General features: G+C 39.6%; 1 protein-coding gene across 1 annotated transcript in view; it reads left to right on the top strand.

The window, feature by feature from the left end:
- The window catches only part of itfg1 (integrin alpha FG-GAP repeat containing 1), a 171,755-nt gene that overhangs the window by 71,386 nt on the left and 74,331 nt on the right, over positions 1-26,038 (top strand). The window contains exons 11-12 of the mRNA XM_080885940.1: positions 13,432-13,582; positions 23,394-23,502. Coding sequence (XP_080742066.1) covers positions 13,432-13,582; positions 23,394-23,502 — 260 coding nt within the window. The remainder of the gene's footprint in view (positions 1-13,431; positions 13,583-23,393; positions 23,503-26,038) is intronic.

Here is a 26,038-nt window from a genome sequence, read left to right as displayed (position 1 = left end):
TGTACAAAAGCTTTTAGGACATTATTGATGAAGCATGGCATGAAGCTACTGAAACTTAACATTAGACAAACAAAGCAGAAAGATCCCTTACCATATCAACACAAAATCTGTATAACTTCCATTCCCCATACTTAAATTTAGCAAGTAATGCAATGATGCCAGTGAAGAGCAGACATCCTGCACATTTTTACAACCTTTTACTGTGACAACTGGAGCTAAAATGCTGATTCCTTGAATCAGATAGTGCCGCTTTTCGTTAGACCACGCTACTTTCATAGACACAACAATAGTGAAGCAGATCAACCAGTACCCCACTGCCTCTCTGTACTCAGGTAGGCTTCGCATTCACAGGAAGACGCACATATGATCTCCATTCGACCCTCGATTTGCGACCCTCAACGAGACGCTGCGTCCTGCTGGCCTCGAGTGTTTGATGTTAAAATGTTCCTCCTCGGTTTTATAAGAGCCCCCCCTGTTGCATGTCACACTGCACCTTCCACTGGGCTGCATTACATAGCTGTGTGTGTGTGAGTGTCTGTCTGTGTCTGTGTGTACATGTCCCATGTACCCATGCGATGTAGCAGTGTGAGGTGAGAGGGAGCTATTTCTGGAATATGAAATGAGGTCACAGACAGAGGCAGCTAAACTTAAGTGATTTCTGTTGTACCTCAAACACTATATGAGAGCACTTCACAGTGTCCTACACACCACCTTACTACTTGTTACTGCTGATTGCAGGTAGTTTTATTTAAAACTGATATTGTCTATGAAGATGCACGTTCAGATGTCATAATAATCTTTGCAAAGCTGAGGAAATCAACAATGGGAAAGGATAAGCCTTGAGGATGTGTAGCAAATCTGCAAGACACACACTCAGACACACATGTGTGTAAACCTCTTCAGGCTATAGGTCAATGAGTGTAATAGAATAATGTAGTTAACCTCTGCTTGAGGTTGTTCCTAACTACAGTCACAAAATACCTTATTGTGTTATCAATTCTGTCTCACTCTGCAATAAACACGTGTTTTATGAGAGAAGAAAAAACAAATAAACAAATTATAAGTACATTCTTGATTCAGCAACAATTATGAAATATAATTATCTTGTTTCTACATGACAAGAATCAGATAAATTGGCTGTTTTCTTTTTTTCATTATAAAATTTACCATCTCTGTCAATTTCTAGCTAATTGTAATGAATTGCAAGTCTTTCTTTATATTAGAAGGAAATGTCCTCTTCTGATATTAATACTAGATTCTTGCAAAATATACAAAGCCAGTGTAAAAGTGTTGACAACTATATACTCAAGCTACTTGAACTAACTTTAGCTTCACAGGCTGTCAGCAAGAGGTGCTTCACAGCCTGAATCCTTCACATTCAGGGCTTTTAAAATGATGAGCTGAAAACAGAGTGAAGGACTTTAAACTGACAGTTTCCAAATAAAATCTGCTAGCCATTTATAGATTACACCGATTAAATTATCTTCAATTACATGCCAAGATATTAAGTACAGTGGTAGTTGCTAAGTGGGATAATTTGTCTTTTGTGCAGTCTTTTAGTTTAGTTTCTCTTTATCAGTTAACTTCAACAGAAAAAAGATAAATCAAAGATAAATCACTCATTGCTTTTAAAACACCACCAATACCAGGTGCACTTGCACAGCTTGTAAAACTTTTCAGGGTCCTTGACACAGAGTTTATTCCTAACATTTATTCCCTGGATTCATGTTATCACAATATCTTGTGGCCACAGCACTTTTTGTTGAAGATGGCTTCCGTTATGCTTGGGGTCCTCATCCTGGTGGAAAATGACTTCGAAATGTTCTTCTGAACATTTGTGAGTCTCTTCATTCTGACAAAATCCTCAATAAAGTTTTTCAGAATTAAAGTCCCAAACTTGCCAGAAACTAGTCTGATCCTTCAGCATTGCCTGCAGACACTCTGTCTTGTAGGCACCTTAGCATATAAACAGTCTTCTGTGAGGGCAGATGTTTCAGATTTTGACTTGTCAGTTCAAAGCACCTGCTGCCATTTTTCACACCCCACTTCTTTTTTCTGTGCATTTCTATGTCATGAGTTTTTTTGCACAGAGAAAGGGAGAAAGAGAAAAGGCTCTTTGGGTGCAAGTCTTTCATTAAAACCACTTCTGACTACTCTTGTGCAAGTTGTTGATGGCTGTGTCAGTCTTTCATCCTTTCTTTTTAAGGCCTCTCAATCTTGTTTATTTCTTTGTGCTTCTGTAGAAAAGCTTTAACCACACATCTGTCTAACACATACCTGTCTCTCTGTAAAGTTTTTGGAATTGCTTCTGTCTCGTTTCTGTGCTTACTCTTTCCGTAGTGTCAAATGCTTCACTGTCCTTTAGCTATTTTTTTTCCCTAGCAAAGCCTTTTCTCATTCAATTAATAATGGTTCAGCCTGCATATTTTGTTTTTTAGCATATGCTTCCTATGTCTAGATAACTGTAGATTAATGCAGAGTCTGGCATTTCCTATTGCCAAGCTAATGTATATCCAACAGTCAGAGATAAATGATTGTTTTTGAAAATGACAGAATTACTTTTTCAAACAAAAACTTACAATGCTGGTTGAAAGATTCTCCCTTTGCAAAGTCATCATTTCAGTTACTTTAATTATAATGAGCCGAGCTCCCAGACATTTGTTTATCTTGGCTTGCTGTCAGCTTGTTTTTCTCTTCTTGATGTGAAAAAACTTTCTACTTGTAGTTATGGGGCATCATGTACCTGCAAACTGGTCAGAGTCACACTCAACACTTAAACCAATGTTTGCACAGTTTTATGAGTACTTTATTGCATCACTAAGCATGGCCAAATAAAAATTTGATTCTTAATATTTTTTTTGCAATTAAATGTAAATAATGTATTTTTAGTGTCCGTGCTGAATTTTAATTAAATATGTTAAACTTAAAGTTCAAGTCAGTATAGCATCGCATTCATTTGCCCACTCACATAAAGCAGAGCAGCAATTAATCCTTTTGCTTATACAAAGCTCACTGCTCTTCACCTTGTTGATGCCTTGATGAGTTCCATCACATTAAGTTTTACTGTTGCTGTCTGTATATATATGTGTGTGTGTGTGTGTGTTAGGCTCTCTGTTTCTATCTATCAGTATGCACCACGACTAAGCAGCTGCCAAGAGCTTAGCAGGCTGTTGCTAGGCAATGCCATTTAAAATCCATCTTACTCTGTATGTTGGAAGCAGGGTAGCTGCATTTGTCTCTCGGTTTTTGTTGTTAATACCAGAGTGGAAACTGTAGTAGCATGAGACTTTTGGCTTGTTAGTCCTGCACAGTATTTTCTTTGCTAAGTTTTGCTTTGTTTGCAGGAGGCTGGTTTGAACTCAAATGACACCCTAAATGAAGTAAATTATGCAGCTTTCTTGGAAATTGCTAAGTAATGTAATGACTGAGGGTGTTTGTCATTTTGATGATTAGTGTCAAAAGTTGTCATTGTACCACATTCTAGTATTTCTTACCACATATTGTCACAGCACAATGGTGTTATTGCTGTTTTCTGTCGGTTAAAACAACACAGTAGAAATGAGGCTATTCCCAGGTTATAATGTTTCACATTTACTGTCCTCAAAATCCAGTTTTTGATTGGACAGTCTTGAGTAAACTCCATTGCTGTATACTTTTTCACTTTTTTTTTAAAACTTTTTTGTCTATTCTTCATTTAGTATTTGTCTGTAAAGATCACGTGTAATCCGATTTCTATTTGGCTGTACTTAGCACACAGTCATAGGCATAAAAATGTAGGTGATCAGTTTAGTTTAACTGATTTGTGAAAAGCACAATAAACCAGAAGTCTAGTAACTCAGTAAATCCAAATTACTTTATTATTATAGTGCAAGCATCAAGATGTTAACGAGTAGATTTTTATCCAGTATAATTTCTACCCTCTGTCATAGATGTCACAGCTAAAGCTGATTTACAAGCCACTAGTTTTACAATTTTTTTAAATAAACAAAATTATTGAACAAGTCCAGTGATTGGTTGCATATAATATTTATTTGCTATTTTTGTATCATAAGTTCATCAGTAATTTGGGTAAAGTATTTCAGTTTTGTTATTTTTAAGTCAATTAGACCATGGTGACACTATGGCACCCATTTGATACCCATCTCTACAAAAATTAACTTTAGCTATCAAACTTCTCTGACCTGACAGGGTGTAATTTCCCCCTCAATCTATCACAGCTAGGGTAAGCTCCAGCCCGTCTGCAACCCTGAAATGGATACGTGAATTTTGCTTCACAGATTGTGATTTTCTTTTGTAATGAAAACCTTGTTTGACATATTGGTGAACAAAACAATTTGGTGGTTGTTATTTGATAAGCTTGTGAAGAAAAAGTCAAGTAAGGCAAGACTCAGAAGAAAGCTGACTTTGTAAAGTGTGTGAGGACAAAGATGCAGCCAGACACAGACAGTGAGGATGAAAGAGTGAGTGACAGCAGGCGGACCGTGTAGAGGAGTGACACTACCAAAGGATGTACTTTGACTTTGATTGTGTCGTTGTGAGTTACTGCCTGTGTTCATCACCACAGTGGCTAGCAGAATGAGAAATCACAGCCCCTCGGGGCCATGACAACATATCGCTGTCTCACTGTCACTTCGTCTACGTGGACCTGCCCACTCGTTCCCTTCGTTCACCTTTCGTCCGTGTCTTTCGGGGGTTTTTCCTGTTGCTGTCAGTCTTTCAGTCTCTCTTATTGTCAGCTGGTCAATAAGTTGGAGGACTGCTACATCTGAATCATTGCAACTGGAGATTCCTACAGTGATTGCATCAACAGGGTTATTTCCTTCCTTCAGAGTGGGTTAATAGTATTATATAATTGTTTTCAAAAGCTACAGAGAACTCTACTAGTACCAGTACTATTTGCCCTCATTAAAACTTGTCTGTGAAAGAGTTCTTTATTTGTTATATATTTTTACTATATAGAAATCAGACACACAAAAGCAGAATGCATAATCATAAACACAGGATTTAAAAAATAATAATAAAATTAATTGCAAATAGGTAAACCAGATCATAAGTAGTTACATAATATTTAGGATTAAAAGAACCATCCTAATCTAAGTCTAGATTTTATGAAGGTTTTACAGTTCAACAGTATACTGATTTATCTTCACTCTTCATCAATAAAAAATATCTATATTTTTGGCTAGTAGACATTCTAATCTGCAGCAGGTCTACTCAAAAAGACAACATGCTCTGGATTAGGCACAAAAACATGTTAGGCAAGGTGTGAATTTGGAGGATGAATGTATGATGGGTTAGAAGATAGACCAGCTGCTGAAATCATGTATTCTAATATGGGTGAAAAGTAGCATAAACAACGAATTTTTTATGATTGGATCAATTTGATTAGCGAGTGATTTAGATGGTGTGAAAGCAGATTAAATGGTAAGGTTTCTTCACACAAAACAACACAAAATGTTTTAGGGTTGATAGACTATGAAAGAGAGACTACATATAGCTACGTGGTTACAGTCTGCAATGTACTAGGTGAGATTGTCTGCATACAACAAAATTGTACGGTACAATTACCCTGTTGTAAAAACACATTTGAGAGTGGATTTATAATCATATAAATATGAGATAAGACTAATACTGACCTAAAATATGGAAATTAAATTGTCTATCCTTATTATTTTAAAGGTTTTTTTTAATCTTTTGGTTTTTTGTGTTTTGTTTTTTAAAGTTATAATGAAATAAATAGTTAGGTAAATTATACCCTATAAATAAAGGGACAGTAGGTCATTTCACCAAAGAAAGAAGAAGGGAGTCTTTCCTTGGCACTGTAATGTCGTTATTATCAAAACAAAAAGAGAAATTTGAAATGCACCCACACACACTGTTAAAATGTCTTGTAGCCATGTGTTAGTCCTTGGAGTTATGAAAGGCAGAAATGTGGAACAAAAGCGTATGATTGGTTGGACTGAGGTGGAGGGAGAAGCAGAAGGGCCGATAAGATGAAATGAAATGAACAGAAAAGGAAAAAAAGAGAGAGATGAAGAAGAAGTTGGCCAGGTTAGCTTAGTCATTCAGCTTTAGGGAATTGAGTAGATGGAAGAATGAGTGGATGGACAGAGGAAAGGGACAAAGGTGGATAGGTAACAGTGGTGCCTCTGAGCTTTTGAGGTTGAGGGAGAGAAGGGTCATTGGTGTGATCAGTTGGTCAGCCTCCTGCCAACTCACCACCCCTCTGGAGGCCAATTAGAGAGAAGGTGGATAGAGCCTGAAATAGTGTAAGACTCCCCACAAGCACATACACACACAAGAAAACAGAGCTGACACTGGGTTCATACAATAATGGAATCTCTCAAGCACACTACCTCAGATACACACACATATTAGTGTCGGTACAGGCTCAATATTCAATTCAATTGAAATTTTTTGAGTTCAGTTTTATTTCTAAAGCGCCAAATCCCAGCAACAGGTGACTCAAATGTTTTATATCATAAGGTAAAGACCTTATAATATGCAATTAGGGTATTTATAAAATAAGTCTTGCCATGCATTTAATGTCATGTTTTTGTTAACTGTCAGTTTTTATTTAAACGTTTTATTACCAATATAGGATGAAGAAGCTGTGATCAATATGACATTATTACAAATTAAACAGCATGATGACTCAGTTGTTAACTAGCAGGATGGGTGTGGTTTGTATTCACTTCCTGGTTAAAGAAAAGCTAAAAAAAAGAAAAAGAAAAAAAAAGCAATAATAATAATAACTGACTTCACTCATTGGTGCATAATTGTCTGCAGAAGAATTTGATGCCATGAAATAAGAAGAATGGACATTTCTCTCCTGGTATTGAGTAACCCCATTAAAACTAATCTCATTTCAATAAAACTATATATTTTAACCTCACAGGAACATCACAGAAAAACCTGTTACTACTCTTCAATATTTTGTTGTTGTGTTCTTTTCAACTAATGTGGCAAGAATTTAACAGCCTGTGTAGTGAGGTTGAAAAAGCAAAATCAATGCTAAATGTCTGAAAGATAGAAATAAAGAAGGAAGAAAGTGTTGATTTTGGACCCTATCCTTAAAATAATTACCCCTTGGACATTAGACATTGAAAGTCACATTTTTCACATTTTTCATTTTAATTTTTTGAATAGTACTGATGGTTTGAAGGTGCTATTTTTTGTTATGATCAATGCATTTAATGAAAACAATCTTTCTTTAATAAAGTTTATTGCATTCAAATTAAAATATAAAATCAAACTGGTGTAACTTCAGGACCATGGACAGCGCACACCATTTTCACTGTGATCTCTTGAGCTGGGCTCTAACAGAAGAATCCTTTTAGTGGTGGAGACAAATTCAGCTCCCTTCACTTTGAGAATATGTGAGATACAGATTACAGATACACAAGACTCCCCCACAAATCTGCAAATCCTTTTTACTTTTTTTAGCTGAATAAATCCAGCATAGAACAATTGTGGCAGTACTTTAAACAACACCAGTCACAGAGTATAGCTACAGTACAACACTGTGCTTGTTCTTTTGCAAATGGATAGAACTTGGTCCCTGTATGGGTTATTTAGCCTGTCACAACCAGTCACTAAAGTTTACATGCACTGCCACTATCTTTGAAGGTGAAGTTGGAGTTGGTGAGGGTGCTCAACCATTCAAGTTCGAAGTCCAACTTAACAAGGCGTTAGAGTTGAAAAGGTCTTCCAATTTCAAATGGAATGCACCAAAACATTTATATTACATTGATTAAATGAAATACTGTATTACACTGCCATGGAGTTGACTGCCATATAAAACACAGTGTCGCCATGTATCTGACTTGGTATGCTAAACACTTAAGAGTTGCATGTCTTAACATTGTTTTAAAAGAAATGTGGACAGGGAAGACATCATAGAGGACATGAAGTAGATGTTTACTAACAAAAAAACACAAAAAACAAGGAATACATATTGAATCATAATACTATATTACACAAAAAGAAATTTGTGATGCTCAAATCAAAATTAACACCAGCATGCGAAATTGTGGGTTCAGAGTAGTCATCTGCACGAGTGCATGTGTATAATATGAATAGATATCAGGTTTGCACCTCTACCTGCTGCTGTAAACATAAAACCGATGCCGAGAACAAAGTTGTGTGTGTTTGTGTGTGTATGTGTGTATATATTGAGAGCACATGTACCTGTGTGTAAGTCTGAGTCTGATCCACACTATGACCTTGAGTTCATCCCTACCATAACCACCCCTGCAGTGCTGGAAAAGAGGTTCTTTTGAAGTACGAAAATCTCAGAAAGGACACACACATATTGGCGAATAACAATCATATACCTTCTAAAGTTCAGCCTGAAACTTTGATAGCGTTACTTTCTTTTTACACACACTCAAACACACACATGCACAAACAGAGATACTCTCCCTGAATGTCAACAAATCTATCTGGCTACAGGCATGATTATCTACTGGTGAGCCAATCAGTGCTCACCATTTACACTGGGTCTTGTCCAGTAGGTGCTGCAGTTGCAGGTCCTAATGAGAGCCGATCATATTCTGGATACAGTGTTGTTTGCATTAAGCCTAATGAGGAGGGGAGGACTAGTTCATTGTCAGTACGCATGGGTTACACAGAATGACCTTAAACAAACCTCCAGCTGTAATTACAGCCAAAGTCAGTTAATCCTACAGAGGTTCCCGCAGCCCCACCCTTCAACCCCACTCACCCCACACAGAGATATAGCTATTCTGAAACAGCAGCACACCATCTCAGCTGACACTGAGCCTGAAGCGTTACGTCCCTGCTATAGGAATTAATTAAATTCCTGCTCTTCCCTGCTCTTTGAAGTGTTTTATATATAGATTCTTGTCCTTATTGAATCTAGGAATTAACAGCTAAATGCACATTTATTACTTTCAGTTAACCCGAATATTCAAATTCAAATTCAAATTTTATTTGTCACACACACAACCATACACAGTATGACATGGGGGTGTAATGCTTGTAGCTGTACAATGCCCGACCATTAAATGACAGAAGAAAAGTTTTACAATATTTACAATTTACTACAAAAATTTACAAATTAACTTAGGAATTTACAGTAAAGAATGTGCAAATAGCAGAAGAGATTATAAAGATAAGGATTATAAATTATAGGAATTATAGGATTATAGGAAATGTGTGGTGGTGCGTGTGGTGACGTGTGTGAGAGTCCAGTCCTACACCTGGTTCAGGGCCCGAATAGCCTGGGGGAAGAAGCTCCTCCTCATTCTCTCTGTTTTGGCCTTAAGGGAGCGGAAGCGCTTCCCAGACCTCAACAGTGAGAAGAGTCCATTGTTGGGATGGGAGAGGTCCATCATAATCTTCCTAGCTTTGGACTTGCACCGCTTGGTGTAGATGGACAGCAGGTCAGGGAGCTCTGATTGAATGATGCGTTCTGCCGAGCGCACCACCCTTTGCAGATCTCGTCTGTCCTGCTTGGTGCTGTTCCCAAACCAGGTGCAGATGTTTGACGTCAGGACGCTCTCGATGGTGCAGAAGTAGAAGTTCTTGAGCACCTTCAGTGGCAGATGGAAGTCTCTAAGTCTTCTGAGGAAGAAGAGACACTGACGGGCTTTCTTAACCAGGGTGTTGATGTGACAGGACCATGACAGGTCCTGAATATTGCAGAGGCAACCTGCTCATTGCATTTCACGTGTTAATTCCATCCAAATATATGTCAACATTTTACGTGACAATTAAGGTTTCCAAGCTCTGTAGCTTCTCCACCTCTGTGTTTGGAAGTTAGTAAGTCTTATGTCAGACGATCCAGTTTAGCAAAACTTTGAACTGTTTGCTGCTGATTACAGGAGTTTGTGTTTTTTTTGTGAAAAGCAACAATCAAAATTTCAATTAGATGCTTTATGAAAAGGACTACAGGGATAAAATACAATATTACAAAAGTTGTTCATCTGCTTTCTCTTACTCCTGGTTCCACAAGCTCCGTTTTTTCCTATCACACAGCTAACAGCAGTGGAGAGGCTTACAAGCATATTTCAAGTACCAATTTGACCAGTAGGTTTCCACTTTCTGAAGCTTGCTGTTATGTAACATCACCATTTATCAGATATGTGTTGCAACTATAATGTACTATGGTGCCATAATGTAACAACTGCACACAGCTGATACTTTAAATAGAGCATACACTTCATAATCACTACATAAACTTTACAATGATTCTTTTGTTGCCGTGTCTTCCTCCCTTTGTGGGTGACACAATAGTAACTTGTGTTGGTGCATCGTGTCGTAGTGTGGTACTTCTCTTGACTCCATCTGACTCCATATGATGTGCCCCCTTTTTATATTCTCTACAAGATCGCATGCTAAGCAAAGTCAAACACAATTCCAAGGAGGATAAGATAATCGTATTGACACGTCTCCATCAATCATGGTTTTATCAAGCAACACACTCTATACATTACAGTATTTTATCTTTTCTGTTCACCATTTTCTGGAAGCATGAGGATAGAATGTTTTCCTGCTGCTGAAAAGATCACACAGTCTTTCTAAAATATCCTTGATGAAAGATGTCCCCGCTTGCGGTCTATCTTCTAGTCCCCAGAGGCTTGTACTAGCTTTGTGGGTAGTGGTGATGGTGGGGATGGGTGTTTACAATCCTGATTGACTGAGGGCTTTCACAATTATTCTATTTTTAAACCAACAGCTTTTCTTTTTTTTAAAGCTCAGCAATCCCACTGAGATCTAAGAACAGGTACAGATAGCTATCTCCAGTGATAAAGATTGAATTTAGTCTCGCCAGTGAATTAAGATGTGACAAAGACTGCACAGAAAAAGTGCAAGTACAGAGATGGGTGGAAAATAGAGGAAAGGGGTTGGGTTTTGCCTCAACTCAAGTATATGATCAAGTATACTTATTTGCTTGCATTTGTAAAGAAATGCCAAATACAAGGTGCAGGAAATACCACAGTAAGCTTCAGTATTTAGACCTCAACTTATCTTTGTAACTCAATGAAGGAATGGGGCACCATTCTTCCAAAAGATATTCTCCTTTGGTATGAAGATGATGGTGGTGGAGGGTTCTTTGTGATATATCTGTCTAGAATTTTCCATCTGTGTTCATTTTAGTTAATATTCTGCCACTTTAAAAGCCATAGTGTCAGATTCACATCATTTTCATACTCCTGAAACAGTTCACTGACCCCTTTTTTCTGTACAGATAGGGGCTTATCAGGGTAGAAATGTTTTATCATGGGATAAAAGAGATCAAAGTAAGTTGAGGTCCATAAGTATTTTATACTGAGGATTGGATATTATTAATAATGGCTGCATTTCCTAAACAGTTAATGTTATACTTTAATTAAAGTAATTTCTATCACATCTTAGTTATTTGACTCAAACTCCACTCTGGTGGTTTACAGAGGAAAAATTGTCCCAAATCTTTGGGACCAAATTATAGTATAATGCATTCGATGACCTTGCACTATAATAAAAATGGCATTTCAGACACCCTATAGATTCAGATTCACCCTATAGCTGTCAGCGATCATGCTCCTGTATCTTTAACACTAATGCACAAGAATAATACTACGCCAAGTAAAAACTGGAGATTTAATACATCACTGCTTAAAGATGAAGACTTTATTAAATATTTTAAAAAAGAGTGGACTTCATATTTAGACTATAATGACACTCCCGGAACTTCAGCATCTGTTCTATGGGAAGCAGAGAAAGCTGTGATGAGAGGTAAAATAATTTTTCTCATCACATAAAAAGAAAGAAGAAAACAAAGATATTCAGGAATTAGAAAAAACCATTAAATCACTTGAAGAAGCCTATGCGTCCCACCAAGATCAGGAAACATTGAACAAAATACGCAAAACAAAACTAGAGTTAAATGAGATAATTGATAAAAAAAATAAAATTCTTAGTACAAAGACTACGCTTACAAAATTATGAACATGGTAATAAATCTGGTCAATTTCTAGCAAACCAGCTAAAAATAAATAAAGAAAACACAACTATATGTGCTGTTCAAGATTCATCTGGGAACACAATATATGACCCGAAACAAATAAACAACATTTTCAGGGATTTCTATAAAAGATTGTATTCACCACAAATAAACCCGTCTAAAAAGGAAATTGATCAGTTTTTAGACAACATAACTCTTCCAAAATTATTAGACACTCAAGCAATGGCACTGGATTCGCCACTGACATCAGGTGAACTCCAGGAAGCCCTGATAAGTATGCCCAATAATAAGACTCCAGGTCCAGACGGCTTTCCTGCACAATTCTACAAAGAATTCTGGACGATTCTAGCACCAGATTTTACAGAACGTTGTTGGAAATCAAAGAAAAGGGCAGACTTCCATCAAATATGAATTCTGCAAACATTAATCTCCTGCTAAAATCAGACAAAGACCCTGTATATCCCGCAAGCTATCGTCCAATATCCCTTATAAATGTAGACCTTAAAAATATTCTGCAAAGCTCTCTCAAAGAGACTGGAGAAAATAACCCCCCTCTTAATTCATCCTGACCAAACTGGTTTCATAAAAGGTAGGCACTCATCAACAAATACACGTAGATTACTTAATTTGATAGACTACTCATACAGTAAAAACCTTGAAACTACAATATTTTCTTTAGATGCAGAAAAAGCATTTGACAGAGTTAACTGGAAATTTCTATTTGCAACTTTACACAAAAATGGCTGTATTTCCTAAACAGTTAATGTTATACTTTAATTAAAGTAATTTCTGTCACATCTTAGTTATTTGACTCAAACTCCACTCTGGTGGTTTACAGAGGAAAAATTTGAACCTCCCCCCAAAACTTTCATGTCCCAAATCTTAGGGACCAAATTATAGTATAATGCATTCGATGACCTTGCACTATAATAAAAATGAACTCAAAGCTTACAAAACAGCTGAATCGTTTCCAATGTTAGTTAAGGGCTCATCATTTTTCCTATAATTTGTCACCCTTCAATATATACACTATGACACAGTGCAATGTAAGGTTTGGACTATATCCAGTCATGCAGAAAATTATTAAAGTTTTTTTAAAAAGCACAAAATTTCCTCAGGGCAGCAGCCTAAGGCAGCTCTCATCATCTTAAAAAGAGAAAATCAACCCTAAATTAATATGTTGTAGCATTTTAATTTGTCAATTCCAAGTGCATAACAAATGTCATGTTGTTGTAAAAGCCTGTAGCTCCAAATGATTCTAAGCATCAAACTTCCAGCTAAGACTCATCGTGGTGTTATTGTTGCCAGATAACAAACTCGACACAAGCAAAGTACTGATCAGCTGATGACATGAACATTACTTGCATTTGACATCACCAGGGCTCTCTGTCACTGTCTAAATGTAAATGGTAACATGCACTTACAATGTTTTTTTCCCCTTCTCTCTCTTTGCCCCCCAGTGGCCAGCAGGCCTTCCTATTGGAGAACGTGCCCTGTAACAGCGACACTTGCCACAGTGTTGGACGAATGTTCCACATCCACTGGGACCAGTCAGATTTAGGAGCCATTCAAAATGCCGTCAGGGCAACTTTCTTTGACATCTATGAGGACGTGAGTAGTTAAATTTTGTGTTGATTTTCAGTTCTGTCCAGTAGTATTTCATAAATCATTCTCTGTACCATTTCTTACGCCTTTTTAAAAACTCATTTCTATGGATACTATTCTTAATAATTTTTTTGTGTTTTGACTACATTTCCATAGCCAAAGATTATCTTGGTCTAGTGGAACTACAGTTCTTTAGCCAGCTGATTTTCTTTTAAATATAGCCTATTTTAAATATACATAAAAAGCCATGTGCAGCATATTTAATCATTTAACCTTGTTATTTTATTTTGTTGTTATTTATACATTAGGAGACTCACAGGAGCCTTGTATGCAGCTTGCAATATTTGTACTTTTGAAAATTTAACTATAATAACAACTATAACAACTCCCACTGCAATATTAGATTTGCTTTTATGATGAGGGAAGCGTCATCCACCTTTGTGTAAGTAGATCCAATGCTCCTGACAAGTTAATCTTACCTGAACTCTTACATGCAAACTCTGAGAATATCAGACAAGTTAGGCTCATATCTTTTTTAGCAAAAAGCACCCACACTCATCACCTCTCCTAGTTTAAGAGCTGACATCAAGTGAATAAATGTCAACATTAGATTAGTTAGACCTACCATTCTCTGTTAGATTGTTAGAGTCAAAGCATTAACTAGTCAGATTTCCCTGCTGTCAAAAACAATATTGCTCTTTCTGAACTCATATTAATTAATTAATTAATTACTTCATACTGGTAGGCTATTAGTATAGTACTTTTCTCTTTATGAATGCAGCATTAACAACTGTCACAAGTCAACTATGCAGTCATCCAGCTGACCCTCAGAATACAGCTCTGAGTCATTTGTCTCCGCTCACAGTCTTTCCACTTTTGTCTTATTTTGTTAGATATACCAATAAACTGAAATCATTTTGTGAAAAATCCTACGTAAAGAAATCCTTGCCAAATGGAGCAGAGGAATGCATATCAGAGAGTGTGCAAACTAGGATATCTCTAATGCAGAAAAGTGGATTATGTGTAAAGCTTTTTTGACACGCGCATTAACAGAATTGTTTACATTAATCGGTTTTCTTTTATATTCTGAAGCAATAACTCCTGATTTAGACTGAGAATATGAGTATTTGGTTCAGTGCTTCATTGTTGTTATTAAAATATTTATAAGCACATGGTATAATTCCCTCGAAGCACAGGCAGACGCAAGTGGTTTTCTGTCACTGGTTTATTTGAAGACTTCTCTCCAAAGCCACCGTGAAAACTATACAGCATTAACAAAATAAAACTCAGCATAAGACACAGCAGTAAAAACACTGTACAACAAACACGATAAATAAATAAATAAATAAATAAATACCTCGTTGGCTGCATGCTGCAAAAAGGGAATTAGCCGCCGTTCTTCTGAGGTTTCCTTTAACCGTGTGTAGTCAAAGTCCACTTAACATGTCTTTCAATAAAAACCATCCTTTCTGCGCGCTTACAGGTGTTTTTCTTCGTTCTACCCAAAGAGGAAACTAGCGCAACTTGTAAGCGAACTTGACTTTCAAAATAAAAGCACCAAAACGTTGACTACAAAAAACAAACAAAGTAATGTACAGCTTAAATAATTTACAATCATGACATGGATCTTGACGAGATAAAGAAATAATCCAAATTATATACAATGTCATCATGCCAACAGTTACACTCCCACCAAATCACACAAATCTTTACGTGGGATTTCCCTAATGAAATAGTCTCTCCAAACAAGCATTTCTACTTATCACCAAAGACTTCTCGTTATCAACCCTTTGTCAGGTAACTTCCAGCAAATAACCATTTAGTCTGCTTCTAAGAGAGTAACCACTCTTTGAACAGGTCTCTCAAGAACAACAGTTTTAGCTGTGTGGCTCCCTCCTTTGTCATGTGTATCACTGACGTGCAACTTTATCCTCCTCACTCGATTATCTGATCCTGGATAAACTTCTGTGACTCTAGCCATCTTCCACTCATTGCGTGGTGCCAGATCATCTTGTAGAAGGACAATGTCGTCAACCTTGATGTTCCTTCTGTTCTTCCGCCACTTTTGTCGCTCTTGTAAATTTAGAAGATATTCTTTCTTCCATCGAGTCCAAAACATATTAGCCAAACACTGCACTCGACGCCATCTTTTCCTAAGATAAACATCTTCTTTGACAAACTCTCCAGGCGGGGGCAGAATGATCTTGGACTTCATTGTTAAGATGTGGTTTGGAGTCAATGGTTCAAGGCCTGATGGATCATTCAAATGTTCAGTCGTGAGTGGTCTGCTGTTGATGATAGCCATGACCTCATACAGAAAGGTTCTCAAGGAGGTGCAGTCAAGCCTTTGAGATGACTGATCGAGAATAGCGGTAAGAACACTTCTTATAGTCCTTATTTGACGCTCCCAGACACCTCCCCTATGGCTTGCTGTTGGAGGGTTCATGAGAAATTCACATCCTAGAATCTTAGCCTTTTCTTGATCCATTCCCTTCATTAACTCCATGAACTCTCTCCTAGCACCAACAAAATTTGTTCCTTGGTCGGATCTTAGCTGTCGAACATTTCCTCTTATGGCTATGAATGCCCTTAAAGCATTGAGAAATGCATCAGTTGTCATGTCATCAACCACTTCTATATGTATGGCTCTTGAACATAGACAGGTAAACAAAAGACCATATCTTTTGAGAGTCTTTCTTCCTTCCTTAACATAGATTGGACCAAAGCAGTCCATGCCAACGTAGGTAAAAGGCGGTGTTGTTTCTGTCCTATCTTGTGGCAAGTCACCCATTTTTTGCTCTTCAGTGGATCTTCTGTACTTCCTGCAGGTCACACATTTAAAAATATGTGATGAAACTGCACCGCTACATCCCAGGATCCACCAACCATTTGCTCTCAGTTCGTTCATTGTCATTCCACGTCCTTGATGATGGATTCTTTCGTGAAAATGCTTGATTAGTAAAACTGCTACGTGGCTATTTTTTGGCAGAATTGCTGGGTGCTTCACATGAGGGTGCAACGTGGCTTGACTTAAACGTCCTCCCACTCTTAAGATCCCTTCTTCATCCAAGAAAGGATTTAACTTGCACAGTGGACTGTTTTCAACTATTGTCTTTAGCTCCAAGCTCTTTATCTCATCTGAGAATGCTTCTTCCTGAACCAACTTGACAATCACAAGTTCTGCTTCTTTTCTCTCCTCTAGACTTGTGCTATCACTTGTTCTTTGCTGAATACCTTTGTGCATTCTGATGTATCTTTTCAGTCTGGCAACTGCTCTCGATAACCTTGACCAGTCCGAGAATTTCTTGAAGTTATCCAACAATGATTTGTCTTCCTTTGACTTTGTGTTACACACAATCAGCTTGCGGAGTTCAGGATCATCCTCCTTGATTTCACCCACCTTGCATTGTCTGCCAGGAAGTTCTTTTTGCCAAAGAAATGTTGGGCCGGTAAACCAATTTGAGGTCCTAAGCCGCTCTGCAGTCAAACCTCGAGAAGAATGATCAGCTGGATTATCTTCTGAAGCGACATAACCCCATTGTTCAGGGTTTGTACTTGACTTGATCCTCTGTATGCGATTTGCTACATATACCTGAAACCTTCTGGCGTCGTTGTTTATGTAGCCAAGAACAACAGTGGAATCTGTCCAGAAGAATTCCTGAAGATCCTGGATTTCCAGTTCACTGCGAAGCATGTCGCTGGTTCGGGCTGCAACAACTGCTGCAGTGAATTCCAGTCTTGGTATCGTAGTAACACTGATTGGGGAAACTCTGGATTTTCCCATTACCAAAGAGCAATGTACTTCATCAGATTCACTGATGGCTCGCAGGTAAGTACATACACCATATCCTGAGAAACTGGCATCTGAAAAATGGTGAAGTTCATACCTTTTGACATTACCAAAATCAGAAGGTAAGAAGGATCTTTTGACTTGCATGTTAGTCAGGTTGGGAAGGTCTCTAATCCAGGACTCCCACTGAGGTTTTAGGATTTCTGGAAGCTCCTCATCCCAGCCAATCCTTTCTTTACACATTTGCTGGAGCATTTGTTTCCCTACAAGGACGAAGGGTGCGATGAATCCCAAGGGGTCATATATAGAGGCCACAGTAGAGAGCACACCTCTTCTTGTTAGTGGATTGGATTTCACTTGAACTCTGAACTTGAATAAGTCAGACGTGACGCACCACTCTACTCCAAGAGCTCTTTCCATATGTGGTAAGTCCAAAGCCATGTTCAAATCCTTGATTGTGGCACGCTCTTCTTGTGGAATGGTTGCCATGACATTCTCGCTGTTGGAAACAAACTTATGCAGTCTCAATCGTCCGATACTACAAAGCTCTCGTGATTCCTTGACAAGCTGGATGGCTTCCTTCTCAGTCGGAACACTTGCCAATCCATCATCTACGTAGAAATTCCTTTGGATGAAATGTATAGTTTCTTCGTTGAACTGACCTTGTCCTTGAGTTGCCAGATGTTTTAGGCCAAAATTGGCACAGCCAGGCGACGAGGCCGCTCCAAACAAATGAACCTTCATTCTGTAAACTGATGGTGAGGTTTCCAAGTTGCCATTCTCCCACCATAGGAATCTCAAATAATCTTGATCTTCCCTTTTGACATGAAACTGGTGGAACATTCTCTCAATGTCGCACATGATTGCAACAGAACCTTTTCGAAAGCGACAAAGGACACCCACCAATGTGTTCGTTAAATCTGGACCAGTGAGTAGATGGTCGTTGAGAGATGTTTCTTGGAATTTGGCAGAGCAGTCAAATACCACACGTATTTTCCCTGGTTTCTGTGGATGATAAACCCCATGATGTGGAATATACCAAGCCAATTTCTCATCATTTTCTTCATCAGAGACCTTCTCTGCATCACCACATGAAATGATGTCATTCATGAAGCTTACGTAGTCTCTGTAGTACTGTTGGTCTTTCTTTAGTCTCCTTTCCAGGCACTTCAAGCGATGTATGGCACATATCTTGTTGTTGGGTAATTTAGGCCTGTCTTCTTTGAATGGCAGTGGCATTTCAAAGTGACCTGTATCATTTTGCACAATGTTTTTTCTCAACTTTGTCAGGAACTTGAGATCATCTTGAGACACAATATCATCTCCAGTTCTTTCTGAGAAGTCTGATTCCAAGACCCTTATGATGTCTGAAGGAGTTACTTCCTTCACTTTGGTTTGGCTCACATAATGCACTACCCTTTTGAGGTTGACAGAAGACTCAACATCTGGTATCACTTGTCTCACTACTATGCGATGACTGATTCCGATTGCGTCCCCATAATCAACACAGGGGTTTCCATTACCAACAATACTCCATCCAAGGTCTGTACGTTGTGCATAAGGCTCGTTCTCTTTGCCAGACACAACTTCTCTCGGAAGCAGGGCTTGTGAACAGTCATATCCGATAAGCAGACCCACGTCACAGTCCTGCAGAGGTGCAATTTCTGACTGTAAGTGTACTAGATGGGGCCACGCTTCTGCAGTTTCATTGGTTGGGATGTGAGTTCTGTTAGCTGGGATGAAATCACGCGTGTACACTGGTGGTAAGGAGATTCTCTTGTTGGAGTAAAAGCCACGGACTTGTAGGTTACTTACTCTTAGAGAACTCACCACTGTAGTTCTTGACGTCATGGTAGAAAGCTTAAGCTTGACTTGCTCTCCATTTGTCTGTAAAGTTTCTGCTGCTTCACTCAACACAAATGTTGTGTCACTCTGCGAGTCCAATAAAGCATACACAAGGACTTCTTGTGCTGGTTGTGTTGTGCAGGAAAGCCACACTGGAACTATTGCAGCTGTTTGCATTTTAGCTCCATGAAGCATTACTGTATTTGAAGTAGCAGTTCTGGTCATTTCGTAATCCTGTGCTAGTTGTACTTCTTCATGAACCTCACTCGAAGTTTCATGATTCCGATTTTGCTTGGCCTGTGGTGGTTTTTGCTTCTCTTTGGTTCGTTCTTCGTGCAAACAAGTAGGATGACGCTTCTGGCACTTGTCACAAACACTCCTACTGATGCAACTCTTTGAGTGATGACCGTACTTCAGACAACCAAAGCACAACTTTTCCATTTGAATGAATTTAATTCTATCATTAACTGCTTTCTCCCCGAACTTCCTGCATTGGTGCAATGTATGCCCAGTCCTTTTGCAGAAAAGACATGTATCAGCATATTTTTCACTGGAACTTGTGATGAGTGTCTTTGCTGCAAAGTTGAAATGTCTTGAGGATTTGGTTTTTTCAGTTTCATCTTGTTTCAGTGCCTGCAGCGATGTGAGAGGGTTGCAAGCAATTTTCACCTCTCTTGTCAAGAACTTCACAAATTGGCTGAAGGAGGGAAATTGATTAGTCGCTTCTTCTATTTCAATAACTTGTCTATTCCATCTTGCTGTTAGCCAATCTGGTAATTTTGACAAAATTTTTCTGTTTTCATTACAGTCATTCAAGATTTCCAGTGCCTTAATATGGACCATGGCGGCTTCACAACTACGGAGAAAGTCAGAAAACTCTCTGAGTTCAAAGCTGTCCTTGGAGCCTATCTTGGGCCATGTCTGAAGCTTATCTCTATATGCCTTTGCAATCGTGAATGGGTTTCCGTATCTTTCCTCCAAAATCTCAACTGCAGCAGCATAGGCTGATTCAGTTCCAAGAAGGAAATAGCCATCGATTGCTTTCTTAGCTTGTCCACTTACATACCGGCGAAGGTAGTAGATTTTCTCCTTATCTTGAATGCTCTTCTGGTCAATCAGCGTTTCAAAGGAGATTTTCCAATCACTGTATTTCAATGGATCCCCACTGAATACTGTAGGTTCAGGAATTGGAATTCGGTTGGCACTTAAAGCTCCTGCCAGCACTTTGACAAGTTCTGCAGTACTGTCATTTGAAGAAGTGGTCACAACTTGTGGTGCAGGAGGCATACACTGGGGCAAAGAGCCTGTGGAAGCACAAAGTTTATTATCCACTACAACCTCAGGTTGCAGTACGTCCTTTTGCTCTTCCTCTTTGTCATTCTCTTGATTGTACACCAGCATTCTCGCCCTTGCTGCACTGAGATCCTTCATTGCCTCCAGATGCTGTAATTTTCTCCGCTTTTCCTCCAGAGTCCTTTGTAGAGCTATGTGCTCTTCCTCTAGTTGAGCCTTAATTTTAGCTTCTTCTTCCTCTCTCTGCATTCTTCGTTTTACCTCTTCTGCCTCTCTTTCTAACCGACGTTTTACTGCTGCTGCCTCCTGCTCAGCTATCTTTTTCTTAGCTTCGGCTTCTAGACGCTCGATCTCTAACTGTTCTTTTTCTTGTTCTTGTAACACTTTAAGAACAGCCTGACTTGCAGCAACATCAGCAGCAGCATCTTGTCGCCTTGCAGAAGACCTGCTTGAAAGTACTGAGGTGCCTTTCAAAATGGAAGCAACAGAACCTGAATTGCAGGTGCTTGAATTAAAGAGAGAGCCTGCTTCTGGCCAGTCTTGCTCCTCCTTTTCTGGAGACCTTCCATGCAACCTACTTGAGGCTCTGGATGCAACAAATGTAGAAATCTCTACACACCGATCCACTCTACGACGCGTGACCTGGTCTGGAGCAGAGATCTTTCGTAGCTCTTCATAGACACGCTGGACATCTGCAGAAAGACCTGTGACATCACTTATAATGTCATTAAGCAAGTCCTCAGATAAGGTCTCTGTTGTCTGTGATAAGGATTGTCTTGCAGATTTAACTTGTGTTTTCCATTTGTCATATATATAGTTAAACCTTTGCTGGAGTGCTTTAATTTTCTCATCTTGCATTTCTTTGCCTTTCTCTGTTAGAGTTCTGATTCTTTCACTTCGTCTTGGCTGCTGCGCTTCCTCTTGCTGAGCTTCAGCACCATGCACTTGACCTTCTTCAGACTGATCTTGAAAGTCTGCACTGTCACTAAACTGAACTGTAGGCTCGCTTGGTTCTGACATTTTACAGCACTTCTTAATCAACCCACTTAGAAATAAGAAATGTAGATGGTTAACCAAGCCTCAATGTTTAACACTTACTCATATGTAAATGGCACAAAAATAACACAGTTCAAATGGAAGTGTTATCTTACAAAAATACACCTGATAATAAACTTCAAAACAGTTCAAGAATTTACATCCAAAACCTTCACTTATTGCTTCCCAAATGCACTTTTATCTTAAAATCTTCAAAAGTTTTAGCTTACACCAAAACAAGATGTACTATACACCACAGTAGTTATCAATCACAGTATTCTTCAGCAATGTTTGCAAAGGTCCCTTCTTAGGCCACTTAACTTAAACACCTTTCCTTAAAACACTGCCCTTTAATACTTGTGCATGTGTCATATCACCATATGCATATAGTACTTTCAGCTTATCTGCCAGTTCTTGTCAGCTCCGCTGCGCTGTAGACATGTAGGAACAAGCCCGCTGATGCTTTGAAGTTGCCGCATCGTCAATTAGTGGCCGCTTGCGTTGACGAACAGTCCGAGTTTTCACTATAATTCCCTCGAAGCACAGGCAGACGCAAGTGGTTTTCTGTCACTGGTTTATTTGAAGACTTCTCTCCAAAGCCACCGTGAAAACTATACAGCATTAACAAAATAAAACTCAGCATAAGACACAGCAGTAAAAACACTGTACAACAAACACGATAAATAAATAAATAAATAAATACCTCGTTGGCTGCATGCTGCAAAAAGGGAATTAGCCGCCGTTCTTCTGAGGTTTCCTTTAACCGTGTGTAGTCAAAGTCCACTTAACATGTCTTTCAATAAAAACCATCCTTTCTGCGCGCTTACAGGTGTTTTTCTTCGTTCTACCCAAAGAGGAAACTAGCGCAACTTGTAAGCGAACTTGACTTTCAAAATAAAAGCACCAAAACGTTGACTACAAAAAACAAACAAAGTAATGTACAGCTTAAATAATTTACAATCATGACATGGATCTTGACGAGATAAAGAAATAATCCAAATTATATACAATGTCATCATGCCAACAGTTACACATGGGGTAGCGTGTGCATGAGTGTGCTTTTTTTCCCCCCCCTTTTTTTCTGAGCTACTGTATTTATTTGTGTGTGCGTGTGTGTGTGCGCGCGCATGAGTGCTCTGTGTGTTTTTGGTTTTTTTGCTCTCCCTCATTGTTGCAGTGTTATTCTTCACTTTGTGCATTTTTATTTTGGAATTTGATTCATTGTGGGAGTGGGTGCAATAGATGCAGGACCTGGCAATACACCACTATAGAGGAAGAGTAGATAAAACAAGATGAGCTATACTTTAATTTTCCCAAACGTTGGGAAATGATTTGTTAGGTTTTGCTCTCATTAAGTGTGTTAAGTGTGTTGCTCTGTGATATTAAGCATTTAATTAATGCTGCAAATGGGCCTTGCTAGAAAACATCTACACATACTCTCTTACACACTACCTTTGTCAAAATCCTTCTTTGTGTGTGTCGTAGACTTTGATTCCAGCACTCACCCCCAGTCTCTTAATGAGAGACTACATATAGTACAGAAGCTGTATTGCGATCTACTGTATGTTCTTGTCTTATCAGAATTAATTACTACTGCTAATGTGGCCTGTCTATTAAATTCAACTCTCCCGCTTTCAGTGCTTGGCTCTCTCACTCGCCCCTGAGAGAGAATTTATAAATGAGACCGAGAGAAAGAGAGACTTAGTGAGGAAAGGAGAAAGACAGCGGAATAGAGATGATGCGATAATTCTGGATGAGACATCCAGTATGTCAGAGGGATAAAAATGTACATCAGAAGAAGCACCATGCCATGCTCTCATTGTCCCTTATCTATGTGTCTGTCTTCATTTGCAGGGTATTTTAGACATGCTGGTTCAGAGCAAGGCAGAGGGCAAACAGGACTTGAGAATTCACGCTTTGAAGAACAATTTCGAAGCCGATGCCTACTTCGTTAAAGTGATGGGTAAGGGACTGATTTGCCAAGTATGCTCCCTTTCTCACTACTCTCCCCATGCTGAAACCAGTCCCTTGAAGGGGCAACATGAAGGAAGAACATTTATTTCCATTCCCAAGCTGTCCTCACCAGATAACATACACATACTGAAATTTGAATATATTATCATTTAGTCCTTTTTTTCTTATTTTCTTTCTGTAACAGCCCCTCCTAGACCAATTAGGAACATTAAACATGAGCAAGTCTTTTCCCCAACCTCGAAAGCAGATGGTCATGACTATTATCTGTCATATTTTGATTTCTAGCCTGGAGCTACTCAGTTGGTGGTGAAAAAGGGATCTCTCTGAGCTTTTTGTTCAATTTCATCTTAAATTAAACTGGCCACTGTCCGCACAAAAAGATCTGCTGTAGTAAATGCACCTTCTCCCAAAAGGCCATTTCGAATCTAGTCTCCTTGTACAGCACATAAGGCACTCTATTGCACTCTATTGCCTCTCAAAACATAAAACCACACTTCTCCTAGTCTATGTTGGTGCCATTAATGAATCAATGGCAGTTGAGATGAGAGGAAGAGGAGTAATTGGTTTTTTTGTGAAACATATATTCTTCTTCTTCCTAGCGGTTTATATCCCGCGACACAGGGTCCGCTATCTTGCATGCCTTCCTCCACTTCTTTCTATCAAGGGCGTCTTCTGGTGTAATATTCACAGCCTTCATATCATCCTTGATTCGGTCCATCCAGCGCTTTTTTGGTCTTCCTTGTGGCCTAGACCCAGAAGCCACCTCAGCATCTTCATCTCCATGGTGTGAAGAGCTTGTTCATGTTTGGTCGTCGCTGGTCAGCACTCTGACCCGTAGAGTGCCACTGGGTGCACAATTGACCTTAGGATAGATTGGCATTCTCTTGTCACATAAGACTCCACTCACCTGATGCCACTTCCTCCACGCTTTGTTGACACGGAGTCTGGCGTCTGGTAGACTTTCGCAGTCCGAGATGACAAGGGACCCGAGGTACTTGAATTGGGCAACTTTAGTCAGCGGCTCGCCGTCGATAGTGATGGTGCTGTTGGTCTGGGGGCTGCATTCAAGGTACTCAGTCTTCTTGATGTTCAGGCGCATGCCGTTTTCGAAGAGCCAGTCTTTCCATGCTTGTGTTTGGGTTTGCAGGGCTAGGCAGTTTTCTGTTTCTGATAGGCACACATCATCTGCATACAGGAGGCTCCATGGATGTGGTGATTGCAGATCAGCCGTTGCGGTGTCCATACAGAGAGTGAACAGCAGGGGCGAGAGGGCCGAGCCCTGGTGGATGCCAACGGTAATCGGGAAGGCTGGTGATGTTCCCGCTGAACATCGGACCTCGCTTGTGACGTTACGGTAGAGCAGCTGAGTCCATTTCACATAGGCTTCCGGGGCACCATGAGTTCGTAATGATCGCCAAATCAGCTTGTGGGGGACCCTATCGAATGCCTTTTCCAGATCCAGAAAGACCATGTGCACCGTCTTGTTCTTTTCCCGGTGCTTTTCCATCAGCAAACGGGCCGCGTGTATGGCATCGATAGATCCACAGCCCTTAACAAAGCCGCATTGATTCGGGGTGATTGTGACCAGTTGACGGATCAGATTTTCCAGGACACGTTCGAAGATCTTCATTGCATGGCAGAGTAGACGAATTGGTCGATAGTTGGTGCACTCTGTGACGTCTCCCTTGCCCTTCCAGTTGGGCACTGTGATGCTCTATGTCCAAGCTCGGGGGGCTTTGTCTTCGACCGTGATATGGTTGAAGAGTGCTGCAAGGAATGTTGTACCGCAGTTGCCCATCATCTTCCAAATTTCAGCTGGGATGTCGTCCGGTCCTGTGGCTTTTCCGTTTTTCATTTTCTTCAACGCGTTTTGGACGTCGGCAGTGGTGATTGGTGTGACAGGCCCTGCGACTGGGTCCGCGGGCGGGATAGGCGGATGTGTAAATTCTTCATTGCTGATTCCAGCGAAGTAATCTGACCAGCGCTGAAGGATGTCTCGGGGGTCTCGCAGAACCTGCCCATTGGCTCCTTTGATTTGGACAACATGGTCTGTATCAAAGTCCTACTTCACGCGGTGGCGGGCTTTGGCAAGTCGGTAGATGTTATTGGTCACTTCTGGGGTTTGGAGCTGGTCATAAAAATCTTGGTAGTGTCGTCTTTTCGCGGAGGCCACTGCCCTCTTTGTTGCTGATTTCAGCGAGCGGTATCGGGTGAGATCTTCATGCGCTCGCGATCGCCACCAAGTCTTATAGGCCAGCTTCTTCACTTTTATTGCTTTTTGTACCTCCTCATTCCACCACCAGACCTGTTTCTCAATGTATTTTTCACCCGGTTTTGTTGAACCAACGGTGTCCTCCGCAATGTTGTGGATGCGCTGTATGATCCTGTCCAACGTGTCCCAAAATTAATTTTTTGTTTCATCGCTGCATCCAGTCTGTGGTGCATAGCAGGTCACAACATTAACGTCAGCTGTTCCTAGTTCGATTCTGATAGACATTAATCAATCAGATGTTCGCTCAATCTTA

This window comes from Rhamphochromis sp. 'chilingali', assembly GCF_963969265.1.
Source record: "Rhamphochromis sp. 'chilingali' genome assembly, chromosome: 6".
NCBI classification, from domain to species: domain Eukaryota; kingdom Metazoa; phylum Chordata; class Actinopteri; order Cichliformes; family Cichlidae; genus Rhamphochromis; species Rhamphochromis sp. 'chilingali'.
This window is presented reverse-complemented; position numbering and strand designations above follow the sequence as displayed.